The sequence below is a fragment of the Amblyomma mixtum genome, chromosome 1 (assembly GCF_055824585.1).
Source record: "Amblyomma mixtum isolate Tamu chromosome 1, ASM5582458v1, whole genome shotgun sequence".
Classification (NCBI taxonomy): Eukaryota; Metazoa; Arthropoda; class Arachnida; order Ixodida; family Ixodidae; genus Amblyomma; species Amblyomma mixtum.
Window position 1 is genome coordinate 325797110 of NC_143012.1, and position 14924 is coordinate 325812033.

The 14924-nt window shown below is 47.4% G+C and overlaps 1 protein-coding gene across 1 annotated transcript in view; it reads left to right on the forward strand.

Moving 5' to 3' along the window:
* Window positions 1-9935, forward strand: part of LOC149372784 (immunomodulatory peroxidase-like) — a 69310-nt gene extending 59375 nt beyond the window's left edge. Inside the window, exons 10-15 of the mRNA XM_089582538.1 lie at window positions 247-379; window positions 1258-1385; window positions 2372-2574; window positions 4442-4611; window positions 5568-5676; window positions 6392-9935. Of these exons, the coding sequence (XP_089438664.1) occupies window positions 247-379; window positions 1258-1385; window positions 2372-2574; window positions 4442-4611; window positions 5568-5676; window positions 6392-6479 (831 nt within the window). The 3' untranslated portion in view covers window positions 6480-9935. The remainder of the gene's footprint in view (window positions 1-246; window positions 380-1257; window positions 1386-2371; window positions 2575-4441; window positions 4612-5567; window positions 5677-6391) is intronic.
* Window positions 9936-14924: the final 4989 nt, after the last annotated feature.

Sequence of the window (14924 nt, forward strand, 5' to 3'; positions counted from 1 at the left end):
ACGAAGTAATGGGTGAATTTTCACGTTCTGAAATTAAAAGCTGTTCGCGACAAAGCCGCTTGGCGCACTCTTATTGGGTAGAGAAAATGCGGTCTTGTCGCTGTGTGACTGCGGAATAACATGCAGCGGTCAAATGTCTTGATTGAACCGCTAGGTAAAGAAAATCTCCGTATGCAGCACGCAACCTCCGTACTTCAATAAGCTGCCTTCGAATGGGTCTTTCATTTTAGGCAATTACCTGTGCAGGGTTACTACGAGGGCTACAGCCCCAAGGTGAACGCTGGAATCCGGCAAGCCTTCCAGGCCTCTGCGTTCCGTTTCGGTCACAGCTTGCTGCCTGACATCACCGAGAGGTACAACAAATTCCACGAGAAGCTCGGTAAGTGTGGCGAGGCAGACGTCACGGCAGCTTCTGAAGTTTCCTCAGCGGCTTATGAAACTTTTCTTAAGGCAGAGGTTCAACACAACAAATTTTTTTTGTTTGCAGGAGAGAAGTTTTGTGTTCAATTATGCGCATGACTAAACAATCACATCAGTTCATAATTTGTGTTACTTTTTATTTTTCCTCACGCTTGTATTGCTAATACGTCCCCTTTCATTCAAGGCAATGACCTTCTACGTCACATCTACTATAAAGCTGTGAAACATAGCTTTGTGTCAGTATAGACAAGTTTAGAGAAGCTTCTGCTCCCTTTCTTCATGAAAACATTCTATATATCTCTTTACACTGCATTCTCGGCGAAACAGGTACCAATCGTTGCTTTGCATCGCGTACATCGGCGAGCGAAACGTATTTGTAGAAGACACATCAGGTGTCACACAAAAATTTGTCAGTGACTCCGAAGAAAACAAACACGAATAACAAAATTAACTAACAGCGAAGGGCTGCAACAGCTCTCCAAGCTAAAAAGAGGCCGATGAATGCAAAGCACATGTAGGTACTTGCCTTACGATGCATTTCCTTGTATTTCGACTTAGGTACTTCTAAGACTGTCGAACTCCACAGAGAGCAGCAGCGATGACCGCAGATATGCATTTCACGTTTCAAGCTCCATGCTGTTAATATATATGTGTTGCTTTTTTTTGTCGGCACAGCGACAGATACATAGAGACGTAAAAGCTCTTCCAGCTCACTTGAAAAACATATCATATGCGTGCTACGTGTTCGCAGATTTCATAATTTATTTGCGTCTGAAACTGCGTACTTCAGGTGTCTCAACTGACGCGCGCACGTTTTCATTATTTTTTTTTTATCAGAGGCCATCCGTCTGTCGCGATTGCTGCGTCAGCCCTACGATCTCTACAAGCCCGGAGTCGTCGACTCGTTCGCCCTCGGTCTCGTCGACCAGCAGTCCAACAGGATGGACCCCGAGATCACCACTGAGGTGCACGTCGCGACCATTTGAGCTCATTCGCAGAGAGTGCGGTAACTGCGCGCATGACAGCTCCTTGCACAGCATTGGGCAGAAGATAATCCGCGAGGAAACTGTTCGGTATACTGCAGCGTGTTAATTTCTTGGGACAACTAAATTGATGAACGAACGACTCGGCACATACCGGCGAAGGTACTCATCTATGGGCACAAACGTCGAGCCTAATAAAACAGGTTAAAATTAAATTGAGGAAAACCCAGCGAGCTTTGGAAAGGAAAATTGATGGTATAACCTTAAGAGATTGGAAGAGAGCAGAGCGGGTCAGGAAACGAATGCGGGTTGATGACATCATAGTCGAAACCAGGAAGAAGAAATGGGCTTGTACAGGGTGTGTAATGCCAAGGCAAGACAACCGGTGGTCGTTAAGGGTAACGGACTGGATACCAAGAGAAGGCAAGCGCAGCAGGAGGCGGCAGAAGTTAGGTGGGCGGATGAGATTAAGAAGTTTGCGGGGATATATGATGGCCACGGTTGGCACAAGACAAGGCCAATTGGAAAGACATAGGAGAGGCATTTGTACTGCACTGGGCGTAGTCAGAATAATGATGGCTGCTGAGGAGCGTTCTGCTCGAACTTGGCCCTATTCCATATTTCTCTCGAAGTGAGCTAAAACGTGGCATGATGCGTTGAACCGTCGCGTAAGTTAGTACGATTATCATGCAGCTACAACGAGAGAACACGATGTTAATAAGGAGCCCAATTGAAGAGTAACAAAAAGCTTGCAGGTCGTTTTCACAGAAGAAACACAACTGCAAATTAAAATCTTTGTTACATTGCTGTCGCGTTTTTTATCTTTGTGAAGACAACGATAAAAGAGTTCTTCACATAATCATCACCAAAAAATAAGCCACATGGCGCCGTAGGTGTGCAAAATTTGTGCTTGAAAAAGCAGCCGAGGAGCCTCTCGCCCTCAACATTTCCCGTCATCCGCGATGCAGGTCACCAACCATCTGTTCGAGATGCCGGGCGACGGCTTCGGCATGGACTTGGTCTCCCTGAACATCCAGCGTGGCCGTGAGACCGGCGTCCCGGGCTACAACGACTTCCGCGAGTACTGCGGCCTGCCCAGGGCGCGGGACTTTTCCGACCTGATCGGATACCTGCCCAACAAGACCATCCACCGATACGCCCAGATCTACAAGTGCGTATTGTTTTCGAGCTATTTTGTCAGTATGTGCGAATAAATCTGCAACGCGACAATCGAAAGCGCGATGTCAAGGTTGCGTTCCGAAATGAAGCTCCATAAAAACTGCTCAGACGTCACGTGTGGTTTGGTTTGGTTTGGTTTGTTGGGGTTTAACGTCCCAAAGCGACTGAGGCTATGAGAGACGCCGTAGTGAAGGGCTCCGGAAATTTCGACCACCTGGGGTTATTTAACGTGCACTGACATCGCACAGCACACGGGCCTCTAGAATTTCGCCTTCAAGAAATTCAGCCGCCGCGGCCGGGATCGAACCCGCGTCTTTCGGGTCAGCAGCCGAGCGCCGTAACCACTGAGCCACCGCGGCGGGTCACGTGTGGTTTAATATCAATGGCTGCAATGATAGGAAAAACCAAACAACTGAAAAAAAGCACTGCAGAGGGGACGCAAAATTTTCGTGTTTCCTTTGTCCATTTGCTTGTCCTTTATCATATATCAGTCGTCTTCTGCCCTGTGTTTCCTCATCCTTCGTCCTTGCTTATATGCGCTTAGCTCGAAATGATCTATTTCCCGTCAACGGGCGCCGAATACCTCGCGTATCAGATGCTGTAAGTCGAGGAAAAAAAATCCAGGACACGCAAATTGATTTCTCTCACGCGTTCCTTTTCGGAGTTCGTTCATCTTCAGCTGTCGCCGCTGCGTGGGACTTTGCTCGCTATGGGGTCAGGAAACGGAACGCGCCCAGATACCCTTGTGGAAAGTTAATGAGGTCGCCCACGGCCTAAAGTGCACGGCCATAATCTCATCTGGCACAAATAAACATACCCGTACGCACGCCATTATGACTTCTTGCAACCTACACAAGGGCACCATTATTTGCCCACCCACCTTCGGCGCGTGGTTCCATGGTCCTTCCTGTCGTTTTTATTTTTCTCGACACCATTCACTCATGCATGCAAAGCTTCCATTCAGTGCCGGGACAACTAGGTGATCGTTGGTAGCTACATGCACTTCAGATGCGGCAGATAAAGGCTATTGACAAAAGCTCTTTTCCGATGTCGACCTTGTATGCATTGTTTTGGACTAAATGAGTTTTTCGGAAGAATCTCTGCTTTATGCTCCACCTCCCAAACTGTTCGTGCATGAAAGCTACGAGCGAGCCGGTGGCTTCAAGACGTGTACTGTTCTCAGGCGCTCGCAAACCAACCTGATAGGTCTGGAAGCCGTCGTCTCGATCTCGTAGTTTGCACTCCACTGCGGTGAACTTGTGAAATGAAGCATAGACACGTACGCGCGAGTGAGGTGTCGAGACCGAAGTCTCTTGAGTGGGCTAAAACACGGGTATCTTACGAATACACGTTCACCGGAAGCTACACCAAACACGGAATTAACGAGCTAAGCGTGAAGCGTCCAGGTTTTCTCCACATACCCTAGAGTTTTGCACATTTCAGAGGTAATAGCGGTGTCCTATGAATGCACGCAATTACCAGAAATATGCCGCAGCCCGCGAATATTTTTCTTTTAAGTCTTTAAAGAAGTTCCCAACCTCTTCACCTAATACCTCAGTGCGGAGACGCCGTTTTGTCGCACCCGCGACCGTTACACATTCTCTCTGGGCAGCCAGGCAAATGCGGGTGTTTTAGGCTACGACATACTACGCCGAAATAAGCCATTTACTCTGAAAAAAACACCCTGCAGATATAAGGTCGGAAACCTTTTTCCTATCGTACAAACTCCCTTTTCAAGCGGGTTCACATTTTAGCGTCCTTCCTTTACGGCTTTACGGATTTGACATCGCTGCCATTAAACGGCAACAGGTTTCAGGTGATGAGCAATCTAAAATTGTATTCGTCACTTCACCACGCAGGCACGTGGACGACATCGACCTGTGGAGCGCCGGCGTGTCCGAGTTCGGTCTGCCGGGCGCCGTGACGGGACCCGTGTTCGCCTGCCTCATCGGCGAGCAGTTCGCCAACATCAGGCGCGGCGACCGCTTCTGGTACGAGAACTCCGGATGGCCGTCATCCTTCACGTTAGGTGAGTATAGCACAGGGCGCGGAAGTGTGCGGCTCGCCACTTGGCGGCGCATGTCTCCGTGGCGCTTTCTTTGTCATTATCTCTGCGAGCACAACGCCTAAAAAAGCCCGCGAGTGGACACTGTTGGAATTGCACAACTGGCACAACGTATCTGGCCATGTTGTGAAGCGTTGTCCGTTGCGTTGACCGGCAGGAAAAGTTGCGAAGGGAAAAAGGTGCAATGAACAACCCCAGACTTCTCTTCACCGGGACGAGGCACTCACCCCATCCATCGCGTAGTGCAATTACATGACCAAATATGGTCCATTCATGAAAGCAACCACCCCGCGGTTCACTCCACTATGGCTCAGGCCCATCTAGACAACACTTTCTTTGACCATGAGGGGACCGCGGGTCATAGATTTTTATTTATGGACAAAGGCAGAGGGGTCGGCTAGGGTAATTTGGCCTGCTGCTGATTATAAGATCCCCTAACAAAGGTGTACCGTCAAAACGTGCCAGAAAAGGTATCAACCCTAAGCAGAAATGAAAGCTGCCGTTTTCTTTTACGACGTGTGACGACAACGTTGAATATCTGTTCAATTCCGCCTAAAGTCTCAGCTCAGAAACAGGCAGAGTTCAAGCATAAGAGACTATGCCATTCGTAAAGGATCAGCTCAACAGACAAAGTAATACTCATGCTGACCTGACCGTTATAGCTGACATCACTGTGACTGACTGCGTTCGTCTGTCTTTGCACCGAAAACATGCTTCGTCGGTTCACGTTAGGACTACGGGCATAGCAAATGTACACAACTGATTGAACTAAAGACAATCCGCGAGCTCCAGCAAGCAAGCAGTCATGTTGACGTCATCCCTTGGAGAAGTTATCACTTTAAACCCCTAGCATGAAACGTACTCTAAAACTTTCCAAGCCTCAAACACTAATGTACCTGAAACTTTTCTTCTGATTACAGAGCAACTGACTGAGATCCGGAAGATGCGGCTCTGCAGATTCCTTTGCGACAACGCAGACGACATGTTTGACGTTCAGTACAACGCGCTCTTCAAGGTGGACCCCGTCCAGTAAGTTCTGCTCTCTCTTGTTCCTAATGACAAATTCCGTAAATAAATCATAGTGTGCCTTCATGCTAAAACCTAAGCGTTCGAGAAATGCGGTTCATAACACCACACCCAGAAATTCTCGACAAGCGCATTCTTCAACGGGAATTAGTGTATTAACTCAACTTTACCATATATCGTAAGATCTCACTATGCCAATCAATATATTCGCAGATCTCCCCTCCGCAGGCTTGCATTTTTTTTTTTTTTTTTGCTATCAACGTTTCTGCTATCGTCACAAATATCCACCATTGGTTTTCTATCGCAGTCTTTACTCGGTGCGAGCAATCGACAAACTTTAAAACAAAGATTTTGCTACGCATCAGAATAATGAACTATTACCTTTAATATTTCTATAACGGTACCTTACAACACTCCACAATTGCGTCACAATTAAAACCGAATCCTGGACTTGAGGGTTAGCTGCCATTTAATGTTAAACGGAAACAGCATCGCAGCTGACTATTATTTCCTCTCAGTATATTTGATCAGCTCCAACCTAATACATCTACAGACAACTGCGTTACACGAAAGAATAGTGCTGAAATTATGCAGTAGAGGGCTTATCTCAAGAACTACTCATGAATGCAAAAAAAAAAAAAACAGTAATATTAAGGTGCAGGTTTGCAGATGAGGCACCAGAGGTTCCCAACTCATTTTCTTCTCATTCTCTTCGCAGCAATCCGAGGGTCAACTGTGCCGCTTACGACCTCATGCCCAAGATGGACTTCAGCAAGTGGAAAGACACGTCGTACCTAAAGAAATAATCGCCAACACCTTAACACAATACGTTGTTGTTATCAACAGCAAGCTGCGCGAGAGAAACAGATACAAGGACAATGTCGCATCCTCTGCTGCACGAAAGAAAAAGCGTTGTCTAACATCACTATGGCACCGATGATCGGGTACCAATGCCTCTCACCATTATCGTGCTTCATATTGTAGGTTGACGTGGACATAGCCATAACACGTTCAGCGTCAACCATGCTGTTTATAGCAGGACATGTTCTTCAAGAATGTACTAGCCCTGTCCTATTGCAGCAGTGTGAGGGAAGGAAATAATTATTTTGTTTAGATCATCGAGAGCCATGCAGGACGAAAAGGCAGCACAATGCTTCATGAAGCCAGAGGATGCGACATCTCGCCACTTAGTGTTCTGCAGTTGTTAAAGGCGTTTTGGGCCTAGCGCGTCGAACTCCATTGAACGTACAGGGATAACGAGAGTGCAAACAAGACGCTTATCTGTTTCATAAATTGGCTCGAATCGCAAACGGCAGACGAAGTGCCGCTACGCACACTCTAGAGAACGTCTCTGATCACCGCTGCATTTCTTGGGCAAGCTTGCAGTGATAGAAAAATTTAAGATGAAGATTCACTTGCGTGTGCTGCGAACATCGTGCTTTATCCTTAAAAGACGCGCAGCTCGTGTCCTTTAATAGCGTTTTCTTTTGTGCCATAGCGTTTTTAAAAAAAGAGAAACGAGCATTACACGACGAATGCGACTGCGTCATAATCAATGAAGCAGGCCTTACAGCCACAAGCATTGCTCTCGCACCAGACTTGAGCACTCGCAAGTCGTGTGAGCAGATAACGTCCATTGGTGTTTCCGATTACTTTCAGAATTCAGCTAAGGCTTTGTTTTTTTTTTCTTCTGCATTCTTATGCCAGGAAAAGTAAGCTACGTTTATTAAAAAGCTTCACACAGACGGCGAATGCCTAAAGCATACTCGGATGATTTTTTTGTGTAGTTAAGTAGTTATAATTTTCTATGTCTTTACAAATGAGACTGCACACTATAGGCCTGTATTAGAAGGGTTTGTGCACGAACGACGTTGCAACTATTCCCTCACCGCCAATACATTATGAAGAATAGCACAGCTAACAATGAACTGTACAGTAGTAGCACACTGTTCGGCCTAGATGCTCCAAAGTTCACGACGTAAGTTATCGCGAAATTTTGGCATGCATTTTACTTTTATAGGTCACCCCCCTCTCCCCTCGCTTATCTCAATTCAAGAAATACGATTAAGATTAAAAAACCGTCTTCAGAAAGCGGGTAAAACAACCCAGTCCAGATTGCCGGTCACTTTGAAGATCTGCATATTCCCAAGTTTCATGCAAGCAGTAGCTCCGACAAGATAATAAGCGAGGGCTGGATTAATATCTAGACAAGCGGCAACCGCAGCCTTAGCATTCCTTTCACTGCTATATTTTTTTTCTTGAACTGCTCTTGTACCTTCGCCGCCTGTGTACGGCGGACCGCCTCAGAAATGGCCGCCGGAGGCCTGTCTTTTGTACATACGGTTCACGGCTGCGCACTCTTGGTGACCAGGACCACAGGGCAGCTCATATCATAGTTAGGAAGTGTATACTCTCGCCTGCCTGCGTGCCTTCCAGCTGGGTTACCGCCTCAAGCTTTGGCACAGTCGCACCGCGGCACGGGTACCGTTACCGACGCACTGGCGAGACGACTGCGCAGGCGCGACCAGAACCGACGGCGACCTGCGCATGCGCATTTGTGTCGTTTGTGCACTGGCGCTGGTACTTCCGTGTCGACTTGCTAATATCTACTAGAGAGTAATAGCAGACAGCGGTTTGGGGCAAAGTGGACGTCGATGCTCCACAGGGATAGGGGCCGCTTCCGATGCGCGCCAGAAGCCATGCCAGGACATAGAGATGCGGTCTCGTGAAACTTTCTGCAAAAGTCTCACCTTCTCAAGGGAATCTTGGAGCAGGCTCCTTCCTTGGCTGCCTTCTTTTGCCTTGTCCGCGTCTTCCTTCTGCGCGTGCGCGCCGCGTACACGCGAGTGCTAAGCAACGGTAGTGCACATGCTTGTTTCTAGCAACAAAACTAGCGTGGCTGCTGACCTATTTTTGCCACCTGCTAAAGCAACTGCAAAGGCTTACATTGACCATTGCGGTGAAGCTCTTCGCAATGGCCAAGAAGCTTTCAAGGGTTAACAAAATCAGCGCATGCGGGCTGAGTACTCCTTAAGCCGACAAAATATTGTTTCTCGTTGTTTAAAACAACGAACAAGCAGATAAGAAGCAGCTTTTCCCTAACAACGCGCTTTTGATGAGGGTCACGCCGAAGCTCACTCGGCTGCAAGTCAAGCTCATCTTCGTCATCGCATCAAAGCGTATACACAGCTTCGTGAAATAGCTAAGGCAAGCAAAAGACACGGGTACGCGCTTTTATTGACAACAGCTGCTTGCGCCATTTTTCGTTAACGCATCGTCACGGGTTGGTCTCGCACACCGAGACAAGGCAAAAGAAGAGTGGACAAAGGTCTCAGAGCTGTACTCCATGGCTACCTTGGATGCCGTCCATTGTGTCCTCGACAGCTTAGCCTTAAAAGCGCTATACGGCCTTCATGTTCACTGCGTCTGAGCCGGAGACACTGCGCTCATGGGGAAACGCGGGTAAACTCACCGAAAGCGCATCTCCTACTGCTCGGGTAAAGTTACAGGCTGTGGGTACATCCGCTGACACTTCACGTTGGACGACTATAGAGCAGCTGAGCGTAAAGGGATATGGCGTCGCATATCCTCATGGGCGAGGACAGTCGACGCAGTATGGGGACCAATCGATTGCCAAGATGTTTTTTTTTCTTTTCTCTCACTTTCGTTATTTTTTTTATAACGTTGCACATGTAGGACGCAAGCGTAAAAGATTTCTTTTTGTTTCTCCTTCGGCATCAACCGCCTTTGTAAATACTTCCCAGTCTCCTCCCCCCTCGTCTTTATGATATTTATATGCTACACCCCTTCGGTGGTCAACGGGCTTCGCTGCATATCGAAAGTGAACACTGTGTAATCGCGTTAAAAAGACTGCGTTCAGTGCCGTAGTTAGTGTTGTCACTTCCATGGATTTGGCATGTTCAGCTCGCTAGCCACTTTGGATTTTCACGCGAAACGCCTGAGTGCCCAGTATTGTCTCGTTCAATGAGTCCTTAGCACTACTAAAGCGAAAGTCTTAGGTCCCACGAGGTGCACAAACCATGATTTTATATATAACCTGCAATCTCTTTTCATGAAGCCTGTTTTAGATTGTATACTGCGATAAAATCTGGAGAATGCTGCTAAGCGAGGGCGAATACCGACGGCTGTGAGAAGTCCGTGGGCCATAAGGGTCAACTGTGTTCTTTATTTTTTTTTCCTTCCCGTTTCTTTATATACTTTCTTTCGTTTTCAATGCAGCAAAGATCTTTGATGTGAGTGAGAAGCGAGCGAGCTCTTTGAAATGATACGCGCGCATTTTTTTTATCTGTATGAGAAGTGTGCAACTTTTGTTAACTAACTTCTGAATAAAAAAAAATGTTGGTTTTTCATTAACTACTGTGTCACGTATTTCGTTCTCAACACTGTGAAAGAGGACGGAACGGCTGGTAGACCATCAGCGTTGCGACCAACTACTTCCTGCACAGGGTATCATCATCATCGTCATCATCATCAGCCTGACTACACCCACTGCAGGGCAAAGGCCTCTCCCATGTCTCTCCAATTAACCCTGTCCTTTGCCAGTTGTGGCCACTGTATCCCCGCAAACGTCTTAATCTCATCCGCCCACCTAACTTTCTGCCGTCCCCTGCTACGTTTGCCTTCTCTTGGAACCCACTCCGTTACCCTTAAGGACCAGCCGTTCCTTGCCTTTGCATTACATGCCCTGCCCAAGCCCATTTCTTCCTCTTGATTTCAACTAGGTGGTCATTAACCCGCGTTTGTTCCCTCATCCGCTCCGCCCTCTTCCGATCTCCTAACGTTACACCTATCATTTTCCTTTCCATAGCTCGCTGCGTTGTTCTTAACTTAAGCTGAACCCTCTTTGTTAGCCTCCACGTTTCTGCCCCGTAGGTGAGTACTGGTAAGATACAGCTGTTGTATACTTTTCTCTTGAGGGATATTGGTAAACTACCATTCATGATCTGAGAGAACCTGCCATATGCACTCCACCCCATTCTTATTCTTTTAGTTATTTCCCCCTCATGATCCGGATCTGCGGTCACTACCTGCCCGTAGACATATTCTCTTACTACGTCCAGCACCTCGCTACCAATTGCGAACTGCTGTTCCCTTGCTAGGCTGTTGAACATTACCGTGTTTTCCGGTGTATAAGACGCAGCTTTTTTCGAAAAATCTCGCTGGTGCGTCCAATAGAAGGGTGCGTCTTATACGCGAATTTTTCGTGTTTTTTTTTTTCCGAGTTCAGAAATTACTCAGGTCCATGTTCAAGTTTTTTTCACCGAGAAAATATCACTACCAATGACGCGGTTGTAACACGATTAATACTTCAATATGGGGACCGCCATGCGCAACTTTTTTAGGCGAACTTTATCATAAAACAGCGGGGAAGACGACTTCCGGGATCCCAAACGGGCGACCATTTCGGAGGCCCCTAGCAAAAGTATTGTGAAATGCCAAAAGATGGCGACTATCGCGCTTCTCGCCATTGTCAAGACAAGCTAAGACAAGCCGGCTTTCTTTTTTAGCCACGCTTTGCAACTTTGTTATGGTACCATAACTTTGTTACTCCGTGTATGTAGTACGTAAGTGCGAAGAGAATGTTTCAGCTGTGTTGCCTCCAGAAATGGGCGAACTTTTTGATAGCGCATCCGCAGATGAGAACTTCGAAGGTTTTAAGTAGAAATAAAATGCTGTTGTGGACATATGGAAGAGTTATTTCGTTGTTTCTGTCTTTTTTTTTTTCTAAAACATGGGCGGGTATGGCGTGAGTGCTGCCTTTTTCGATCACTTAGCGTTGCTTAATAATTTCTCACAGGTACGGTGAATTTCGCGATGGTCGCACAAGCGTGTTTAATTAAGCCTCGTTAGCCCAACTGGGTAAATTGGGGTGCGTCTTATACAAGGGTGCATATTATACACCGGAAAGTACGGTACTTTGGTTTAATTTTTAACCCCACCGTTCTGCTTTGCAGTTCTTGTCCTGAGTGGCTTGGCAAGGCAATGTCATCAGCGAATTGCAAATTACTCAGGTCTTCTCCATTAACTCTTATCCCCAACTCTTCCCATTTCAGGCCCCGAACACCTCCTGTAAGCAGGCAGTGAAGAGCATTGGCGAGATCGTGTCTCCCTGCCCGACATCTTTCCGTATTGAAATTTTATTGCTGACTTTATGGAGAACTATAGTAGCTGTGCAATCGCTATAAATTTCCACATAACACTCTTCCACACCCTGATTCCGCAATGCCTGCATGACAGCTGAGGTATCACACACACACAGGGTATGCACAGGGTATCAGCACTAGCTAATTTTGAGATCGGCGCCACGAATGCCCTAAAGAGAACACGTTAGTCGTCGTCAAACACGTCAACACACTGCTGAGGGTTAGATGACTGGTTCCAAAGACTTAAACGGATGCAAGACAATTTTCTACCACGTATGATCTCAACACCTATTCACTCAACATATCGCAGGGAGGGCACGCTGAGGTTAATTTCTTACATAGCAGGAAAGCAACTACGAAGCGGCTCAAGGGTGTTGCAACTTTTGTGGCCCAGCGAACAGGAAGTCTTGCAGTGTAATGTTGCCTTTTTTGAACGATGCCTTTGGCGGCAGTTTGCGAGCCTATTGGCTATGCCTCAGACCAATTTGGAATCGATGTTCTTGGTTGGAACCCATTCCCGTACTCGGCCCAGAGGTTAGACAGAGGTTAGGTTGTTGTTCTTATGTGACGCCAGCCGATGTAAGGGAGCGTGACCTGCTGATTAGGCCCCCTGGTAATCCCGCGTTGCACAGAGAGAGCAGGTAGTGTCGAAACCAGGATCCTTAAAAGGCAAGCAACCTTGTTCGTTTCGGTATTAGTTTAGTTCCATGGGGTTTAAGATCCCAAAGCGACTAAGGTTATGAGGGACGCGGTAGTGGAAGGCTCCGGATAATTTCGACCACCTATGGTTCTTTAACGTGTGCTGACATCGCACACCACGCGGGCCTCTAGCATTTCGCCTCCAATGAAATGCGACTGCCATGGCCGTGATCGAACCGGCTTCTTTCGGGTCAGCAAATCACGACAACCACTGAGTCACCACGGCAGCTATGCTTCTGGAGAGACATCAGTGTAAAACTTAGTATAGCATGAAGCCCTGGTTGTCATAACCGCCGACATAGTTCGGCACAAGTCAAGCAGTCGCGAGGGTGCTCAGGCGCACACGACATGAGCGCCCCTGCTCATGTCACAGCCAAGGATATCAAAAGGCCGAGGCAGAAGCCACTTCGGGTCACCCTGCTAGGGCTACATGTTACTTAATTTCGCTGTTTACAAGGCACATGCTCGGCAGTGAATTTACGGCTCGTACACGCTAGAAATGCGCACTGGTAAGCCAATGAAAGTGTCCACCATGCTCCTGCTCTGTAATATCCCCCCTCCTAATGTGCTCATGACACACTGAATTTTCTAACCAACATCCTCAACATCAGACATCCCCGACACTTCCAGCTGCTCAAAAAGTTCAGTTTGAAATGGTGATGACGGTCTTTTTACTACGGCTGTGTGGTGTAATACGTTCGTTTCCGAAGGTTTGCGTCCGGGAGATGAAAGTTAAAACCTTACCTGCGGTAGAGGGGCTCTGCCCTTCCTGCTCAGCTAATTAAGTTTATTTATTGTCTGTCTGTCACAGTGCAACTCCCGAGGATGAGGTTCTGGGTGCTTTCCTGTATCACTAGTTGTGAATCAACATGCATCTTCATGGGAGTAATTACTCATTGGCATCCACCCGAGCGCAGCCATACGGCTACAAAGGAAAGCTATACAGCTTTCTCAGAAACTTCGTAGTTAAAGAAAAATTCGTCCTGGTCCGGGGTTCGAACCCGGGACCACCGCTTCACCGGAGCAGTCGCTCTACCAATTGAGCTAACCGGGACGGCAAGGTTATGGTAGGGCGAGAGCGAATTGATCAGTAACTAGAAGTGGGAACAGTGTTGGTCAAATGTTTAGGGGAATCCCCCAAGGTGGAGTAGATCTTCGCTTTTCATCTGACAGCGATGCACGTTTTGGTACCAGGGGTGAGCAGCTGCACTACAGTGAACTATAACTAGTAGTGGAAAAAGCGGGAGCTGCGATGTGAGGCCGGAAGTGTAGACTGTAGACAGAGGCACTGGAATAGTGTTAATGGCGCTGGTGTGCTGCTTCCAAGTGGCACGAGGCGCAGTTTTTAGTTCTAAAGTTGTAGCATATTCTTATTTTCGAGAAAGTTTACTGAAGACAATAGCGCCTTCACACACAACACGCACGCATGCACGCGCGCACACACACACACACACACACACACAGAAAACAGAAAAAAACGAACACTACAGTCGCAATGAGACGTAGCGGTGGTGGCGGCAGCAGTAGGGTGGCTGAGCGCTGTTCTGTCGGCAGTCGACATCTCCGACTTCATGCCACCTATGCGCTGCAGTTCATACTTTTCGTATACTACCCCCTGTACTTCTAGTACACTAGCTGCACGTTCGACCGCGCAAATGGCAGTGTCTTGCCTGCTGCGACGAAGGCGTTGCAATCGGGTACTTTACTTGCAGAATGCTGCTCGTACAGCCCAATTAGCACTCATGCATCATCGTTCCTCCTGCGCTTTCCTGCTCATCCTTTTCATGGTTTCAACGGTGTACAGGCACAGCGAATGTCACATGGCAGTCAGGTCTGTGCAGTTCGCGCAGCCGGCCATATTCATATTTTTACGAAGCTTTGCAATGCTTATTTGTTAATGTTGAACGCCGCCGACGCACAGCTTTATCACTTTATCACTTTGTGATGCAAGGTGTGACCTCATTTATCTAGAAGGATCGCAGCCAGACTAAAGTGATTCTATGTTGTTCCAGACTGTTGTGGTTATTTTGTACGTCGAAAGTTTGTTGCCAGCTTTTAAGTTGTGCACGGCCGAGAGCGCGCATATTTATTCAACGACTGCTGAGCACGCTTGTTACTCGCCGCCACCAAGTCATTCAGTTCTTTGTGGGCACAAGTCAGCCTAATAAAGAGTTTCATTTGGAAGCCCTTTTCGCTGTCTTCCTGCATGCCGGACTGCAATCACCACTACCTGACAATATTCTCTCCAGGTCACCAATTGTCCTTGAATGCCTCAAAGTGTTGGCAGTATATCTAAGAATAAAGTTCCTGTGCCAGCACAAACAACTTGGCAACCTCTAGCATAGCAGCACGAAGAAAACACTAAAGTGAGTGAACCAGAGAGCTTGA